This window comes from Thunnus thynnus, chromosome 23 (assembly GCF_963924715.1).
Source record: "Thunnus thynnus chromosome 23, fThuThy2.1, whole genome shotgun sequence".
Classification (NCBI taxonomy): domain Eukaryota; kingdom Metazoa; phylum Chordata; class Actinopteri; order Scombriformes; family Scombridae; genus Thunnus; species Thunnus thynnus.
In genome coordinates this window covers 2072934-2081022 of record NC_089539.1, presented here as the reverse complement: position 1 = coordinate 2081022, position 8089 = coordinate 2072934, and the positions used below count along the sequence as shown (strand labels likewise).

Here is an 8089-nt window from a genome sequence, read left to right as displayed (position 1 = left end):
GACACAAAAATAAAAGTATTCATTGTTCATCTTTTGACTGTAACTGGTAAATTTCATATCCATACATTTTCCATGTTTCCTGATCTTAGTTTGATAGAATTCATTTGTAACATGAGTGTTACAATAATGACAAACAGTAAACATACAGTCATGATGATCAAGTGTTTCCTTATTATTGCTAGTGCATTGATTTATTTATACCATGCATTATTTTAGACAATTTTATAAGTATTTCATAATTGAATGTTTTTAATGTATATGTGTCATTGATTCTATATATTTATCACTTGACACTGGACATATGTAACTGATCATTGCATAAAGCAGAAAAAAAAAGCAGCAAGACAATGAATAATATTAATGAACATGTTCATGGTGTTGCTATGATTTTAAATGTATTTGCTTTATGTTGTTATAAAGAAGTGCTTTTGTTTGCATATTACAGATTGGATATGAAATGATTACATGACCCCATCTGGCACATGTGACAACAGAAAAGAATTAAGACGACCAACAACAATGTGCTTTGCTTTTTGTGCATAACTGAAATAAAACAGTAATGCATTTGTTTATTTAAATCACTGGACACAAATAATGACACAGAAACCAAAATGGAAAAAAAACCCAGTGACATTTCTTCCCTTTCCACTTTGTCACAAAACAATATTTACTTTTATTTGGACATTTAACTTTTTATACTCAACCAGTACAACAACTGTGAATATTCAATGTTTCTGAAGAAATGAAAGCTCCTCATCTTTAGCACAAACTGTGCAACAACCTCCAGTATTCTTGTAACTGAACTGAAAACAAAAAGGCATTGGTCCAGCTCATTAAATACATTAATTATGAAACCAAAACTGATCTTAGCATCATGTGGTTTAGGGGATTGTGAATTTAAAATAAGTTGAAGCAGACATAGAGGACTGGGCTGATCAGAGAGAAAGCAGGCAGCGATGAGCCAGAGACACTCACGGCTCTACTGCTTTACTCTGCAGCCCACACTGTCCATGTGACTGCAGAAATCTGTGTCTGTGTGTGTGTGTGTGTATGTGTGTAAGATGGTTGCTCTATGACAGACAGGCCAGTCATAATATCCACATCAGTTCCTGATAGATGGAGATGCTCTGGACTCTGCTCCTTGCTGGGGCCTGATAGAACACGCTGGAACACCCCTCCGCTCGTCTCTTTTCCTTCTCATCCAGTTTTCCCAAACAGCAGCGCTCTGTCCTCAGGCTTTGATCTCAGGGGTCGAAGGGTACAGCTGCTCAGAGTTCTCTGTCCCCAAGTCGTCTGAGGAGTAACGCAAAACAAAAAGAGAAAAGGTAGAATTAGAAGGATCATCCTGGCATTTGGAAATGCCACGATACTGCTGCTGCACAAATCCACTGATTTACAGTTAAAAAAACATGTCCTACAGCCTTACATCCCTGATATCCCCCCAAAAAAGGGCACATGTAGATGTACATACTACATGGGTGTCTGTACAATGTCCACACATGTGCAGTCAGAGCATCTAGGTGCATACAGTCCTGGTTGTCCACACAGACGTCACATGAACAGCTGACAAACACACTTGCCAACCCTGGATGAATTTTATGAGTTTTACTTCAGTGACCTGGATGTGTCAGATGCAAATCACTGTTGTTCTCACAATGAATTATTGTACTTAATTTGCATAGATGCAGCAGTCAAACAGACACAGATATGATAATTCTTGATACCGAGAACAGCTTGTTTACAAAAATATGTGCTGATGCCAACACTGTTAGTTGCTCATTTATGCTTGTTTGTCCATTTGTCTTTCACCTGCATAAACACAGATTACCAAGGAAGACAGTTTCACTCAGGCTACACACTAACCTCCCACTACTGCTGCATTTATACAGTTTACATTATATATATTATAGTTTATATATATTATTACATGTGCTCCTCTCATTACTGTTACAGGTTTGGCTGCAATAATAGTTATGAATACACACTAAGAAAAGTCAGGTTTAACAATCTGCGACACACTTAAATGCCTGGTGAACAAGCACATTAGCTTGAAAATGACATAGCATTATGCTAACGTTATTAACATTAAATATTTTCCTGAGGTTGGCACGTCTGCCTTAACTTAAGTTAACTCAATTCACAATTTCAACTTTCCACATCCACCTCAGTCCGTCTCCCTCTGCAAAGGAGTTAAAAGAAGCAGCTGGAGTGAGGAGGAGGAACAACAGGGATAAAATCCATGTCATGTTGATGATGATTAGAGTCTCTTAAAATGACATCATGCATTTGTCATCTTGATTCATCCCCACTTGATATTTGGATGAAGGCAGGGGGAATGAATCCGGTGCTATGATTGGTTCAACTCTTCTTCTTCTTTTGCTTTTCAGCAGACTAGATGCTGCTGCCTCCTGCTGTTAGACTTGAGAACTGCATGTGCACAACTGAACTCAGACATCAGCAGCTTTTTGTGTAGTTAAGAGTGACAAATTATACCAGCGTACTTTCATGTCAAAATGTGTACAGGTTGGCAGGTCTGGTTTTTAATCTGTCTCTGGCCCTCCGACTTTATAGAAGTACAACACTAAATCTCTGGAGTAATAATGAAACAATATCAATCACTGCCACCAGGACATTAGAAGAAGTGCAATCACATATTGATATTTGAACTTCTTGAGAAGTTGGAGTTTTTCCTCAGTGACTTCCATACAGGTGGCCTGTTATTTAAAGCATTAAACTACTACTTAAGTACTAAACTAGTGAAGTTGGAGAGTTACCGGGAAGGACACACTTCCACAGGCCGTAGGTTTTCCCCACCGCTGTCTGCCACAGTCGCAGCGTGCCGTCCTCAGAGCCGCTGGCGTACAGCTCACCATCAGGGCTGAAGCGTACACAGTGCACTGGACCAAAGTGACCCTTATAGGACTCTACAGACAGGAAGAACAGCAACAGTGTTAGGTGGACTTGTAAAAAATGTGACTTGACATTTGGACATCCTGTTTTACCTATCCTAGTCTTTACATATTTTTTGTTTAATCTTTTAAATGAACTTTGTTCTGGATTTTGACTTAATCATTAAAACATCTGGAGTAAAAGTTCATCAGTGCTCCTCACCCAGCTCTTCCTTGGTGCTGTAGTCAAATTTGTAAAGCTTGAAGTCTTCTCCACCAGCGACAAAGAAGTCCTTCTCTGGGTGGAGGGAGGCTGAGTTGATGGGAGCTGGGGCCTCCACAGTCTTGATCAGGTCCAGGCTGGAAAATGTGAACAAAGTTACATCAACAGTTTATGTCACTGTGAAGCAGCAGTCTCTTACTCTATTCAGAGTGGATCCATTTAAATTCACTAGTCTCAAGTTGCAGATGGAAAGAGAGAGTTTTGGATTATCAACCATAACAGACTCAGCTGTTTGTTTCCACGTAGCAGCACTGCTACGATAACAAGAAGTCTACGTTCTATTCATTCAGCCACACTCCTTGACTGTGATGCATTATTTTGTTGATTGACAACCAAAAGAAGAAAAAGATAAGAGATGTAACTGTTCTAATATGTGGAAATGTGGATCTTGGAAACATAGTGTGGACAGAATACCATTGTATTCCCATTAGTGTGGGTGTGTTAAAGGGTGTGTGTCAGACTGCAGTGTACCTCAGAGCATTGTAGAAAGCGATCGTCTTTCCGTATGTGATCACGAGAATCTCTCCGTCAGCCACATACTCCATGCTGCTCACTGATGTGTCGAACGCCAGCGTCTTCACCTCCTCCATGGAGGTCCTGTCCCACAGCCTGGACACACACACACACACACAGGCTACAACATTAATGTGCTTCATTGGCAGGATGATGAGATGAAGTAGTAAAACCATGAGCAGCAATTTCACTGACCGTATGGTTTTGTCGTCGGCAGCGGAGAGGATCTGCTTGTCGTTGTTGCACCACAGGGCTTTCTTGATGGCTGAGGTGTGACCTGCAATCTCCTGTGGTGCTGAAGAGACACAAACATGTAACAGTCAATGACATGTTTTTATTACTGACTAGCTGACAAGTTTTTCACATGTTTTTAAATGAGATATGTCTCCAGTAGGGGTCAGTGTTGCTCTGACCAGAGCAGAACTTACAGGAAATGATAAAGAAACCCCCCAAAATAGAGGCATGTTCAACCCTTCAAAATAAATCTACATGTATCTTTGTATGAACACGTTTCCTCTCTGACGTGCTCGCTCACCTGCTTCAGGGTTGCTGAGATCATAGATGCGCAGGAGCTTGTCGTTTCCTCCGGTCAACAGACAGTTGCTGTCCTGAGAGGCACAAGTAAATGAGAGACAATAACAGTTTCAGAAACATCCCAATATCATCATCATCATCACTTTCATCAATGCATATAGCATTTGTACAGGATTTGAACACTTCCTCCACATTCAGACGCTGCACTGACCTGAGTAAAGGTGACAGTCTTGACGATGTGTTTGTGTGCCAGTGTGAGGACCTCGTCTCCACTCACTGCATCCCACACCTTTCTGAAAAGCACAGCGGTCATCTTTTCATTAATAATATCAGTCTTTGCATGTATGTTTGAAAGCAAAAAAAAGCAAAGCAACAAGCATCTTTAGAAGCAAATACACAAAACACAATACAGGAATCCAAACAATGGCAAAAATCTAAATCCAATGACTGATTATTAATGCCAGATCTAACAGTCTGCTGAACTGTACTTAGTGTTGCTTACTGAGAAGCCGGGCTGGTTCTGACGATGCACATTAATTACGCCATACAGATGAACGTTCAATTGCAAAAGAAGTTTTAAAATGAATCAGCGTGTAACGGAACTTCCTTCATATCATGATTTCCTTCTCACTGCTAGAGAGCAGCTGCCACCACAGTGAGAAGACAGGTCTTTAGGTTCCCTCTCTCATGTTGATCACAATGACATAGTACAGCTCTTTCATGTGTTTTTAAGTTTTTGGACAGACAAGTGGCTACACAGAATGTCATATCTGTTGTTGGTTTGCTGTCATTAAAAAGATAAAACATAACACCAACACTGGTGGACCATCGGGAGATGCAAATGGTGTGGCTGCACCCGGACATGGGGCCAACTTATTCATGCCTGTTGCACCAGCCATGGTGTCCATACCCCTTTATTTAGTTGATCATTTTTGTTTAATTGCATACGTTTTGTCCTCTTATATGACTGAGGCGGCTATGGCTCAGGAGGTAGAACAGGGCGTCCACTAATCAGACGATCCCCGACTCCTCCAGACCGCATGTCAAAGTGTCCTTGGACAAGATACTGAACCCCAAATTGCTCCCACAGGCTGTGCCATCGGTGTGTGAATGTGTGTGTGAATGTGTGTGTGAATGTGTGTGTGAACGGGTGAATGTTGGCATGTAATGTAAAGTGCTTTGAGTGGTCAGAAGACTAGAGAGGCTCTATATAAATGCAGGACATAAGGGCAATCAGTGTGATGTTATTCTGCTAGTGAACACCAACTTTATATTTTACACTAATGCAATGACTGCCTGGACAGGAATCCTGTCTGGAATAAAAGAAATTGGGCACAGTTATTAATATGAAAATACATTGATTACTCAGTCTGTCAGTACGGTAGGTTATATTCCTTGTTTGTCCTGTTTTTAACACAAAATGGAAAAACCTTTATTTGATCTTTGGCATGATTATCATGGTGAGCAAAGTGATTCTACTAATCTAAAACTCTCTACTGCTCTTTATTATTAGACACTTCATTGTAAACTCAGTACTTGATCCATGTCAGGATACTGTAGGATCCATTTTTCCAGAGATCTGATTGGTCAGTGGAAGGGCTGTTTCCACATTTTGATCTGATTCTAATCAGCTCTGGTCTGGAGCAGCTGAGCTGTGCAGTATAGGTTACCATGGTTACCAGTTATAAGTGATCCAACTTTGTGATGCTGAAAAACATGAGTTAAGCCCAACAATAGCTGGATAACCCACTAATCACTTTGTTATAATTGACATTAATTATGAAAATGATGTAAAATCTATATATTTAGTAGGAAGGGTCTAGGTGGAAATGTGAGTATTGACCACATCACATGCAAACTTTGTGTTTTACTAAAACTCTAACAGTTCACACGGATGTGTCTTTGCATGTCTTTGGAGAGAGAGCTGTATCCCGGATGAGTGTATTATTAGACATCTTTTTCCAGACATGCATGTAGGCAGGAGTGTTTTAGCCCCATACAAGACTGGACTCTCCACTCACGCTGTGAAGTCAGCTGCAGCTGTGGCTGCCTTGGTGGCGTCTGTGTTCAGAGTGGCTCCCCAGACAGCGCCTTTGTGACCCAGAAACGTTCCTATCCAGTCCCCTGTGTCTCCCTGGCGCAACATGGGCTTGCCATCTGAAAAAAAGGAAAGCAGAGAGGGTTCAAATCTATCATGTCCAGACTGTGTACCAGCAGATGACAGCTGTGACAAAACATGTGGATACTGCAGTCAACAGGTGTCTCAGACTGCCTCACTTTGAAGAGGTGTGATTTAGCTTTGAGAAAGCTGCTTTCAGGGAGCCAAATTCAAGACTTCCCAGAAAACCCTTTCATTCAAACATTGAGTGACTAATTTACAGACCAAACAATGACAGTCGATTAAAAAAATGTGGCACCGAATATTACAATAAAACCAACTGACACATGAACATTACAGGTCTTTGTTACACAAAGCAGACAGGATTCTAAGTAAAGTAGTTACAACCTTACCCGTCTGGATTTACTTCTTGTACGTTAACCGCTTTGAATGTCTAACGTTAGACGTTAAGACCTTTTTCATCCATTTAATAAACCCTATATGCTTCATGGACTCACCTTTGCAGGCGCTGATGAGGAAGTAACCATAGGGAGTGATTCCACTGAAAGCGAGGTCCACCACAGGCCGGGTGTGCCCGGAGCAGGTGAGGGGAGTCTGTCTCATTGCCATGATCCTCCAGCCGGGCAGGAGACGATTCGCACGGGAGGAGACGGTAACACCGGGTACAACGCTAGTGGCTAGCTAGCTGGGTAGGCTAGCGGGCTAAATGAAAGACAACACAACGAGCTTGCTGGAAATTTGTTGAGTAATTTCAGTTGGCCGACAGTTGGTAGTTGGTTTGGTTGTGAATGAGTCAGAATTAACTCTGTTGTATGTTTGTCAAACTAAACGGCGGGTCTTCCTCCCAGCTAAGGAATGGCTATCGTGCTAATAGCTACAACATTGTAACTAACTAGCAACGTGCAAAGCAGCAACTCCCGCTGACGCGATATAAGCCAGCGTTCCGCGAGCAGGGGGTATCACTTCCGGTAAATTTATTTTCAGAATAAAAGCTATTAATAAAACAAACGTAAGCCTATGGATTCAGAGACGTTTTAAATGTCAGCACCAAAGATCCCCTCCACACATGCACCAAGACATATACAATACTCTGCTTGGAACAATAATGTGTGTCTGATGAACTGGAGAGAGAGAGGCCATGGCCAATTCACATGGAAAGTGTTTCTCTATTTAATCGAATCACACCCCTATCTGTAATTACATTTTAGACACCCATAATAGTCTCCTACTTCACTGTAAAGTCCATTCTCAGTGTATGTGCACTGGAGGCTTCAAGTTTCTACATCACACTGGTGTAAATTGAATATGGACCAGAATTGGCTCCAAACTAGTTGTGATGTCATAAATCATGCTCATAGGCCCACCCCTTAAAATGAGCACAGAGAAACTTTCTGCTTTCAGCAGATGGATGTAAAAACAAACTCTGCACATACATCATTCTGCACAGTGAAGCTCAAACATCCAACTGTATAAACAAGAAGAAAAACATATTTTTGAGTGAAGGGGGACTAAAGAAATAATAATATGAAAAACTAATCATATTAGTAAACACAAAATATATTAGAAGGAAATTGTGGAATAATCCATTCATCATAATAAAATATTATTACATCCTGCTTCTTTTCACAATAACAGAATTAATTGCTGCTTATTTTTGTTTCATTCTAGCAGTTTTGATTTCGGAATAGTGTTTTTTAAACAAGCAAACAGGGTAGTACTATGTATGACATTTGCTTTGCAGTATGAACAGTG

At 40.8% G+C, this 8089-nt stretch overlaps 1 protein-coding gene across 1 annotated transcript; it reads right to left on the bottom strand.

Annotated features, from left to right (window-relative positions):
- Positions 1-522: 522 nt before the first annotated feature.
- strap (serine/threonine kinase receptor associated protein) lies at positions 523-7269 on the bottom strand. The gene is made up of 9 exons (XM_067582447.1): positions 6835-7269; positions 6240-6375; positions 4430-4511; positions 4220-4292; positions 3880-3979; positions 3643-3780; positions 3112-3248; positions 2775-2924; positions 523-1293 (listed from the first exon to the last, which is right to left on the bottom strand). The coding sequence occupies exons 1-9, from the start codon at positions 6944-6946 to the stop codon at positions 1232-1234; spliced, it is 990 nt and encodes a 329-aa protein (XP_067438548.1). The 5' UTR covers positions 6947-7269; the 3' UTR covers positions 523-1231.
- Positions 7270-8089: the final 820 nt, after the last annotated feature.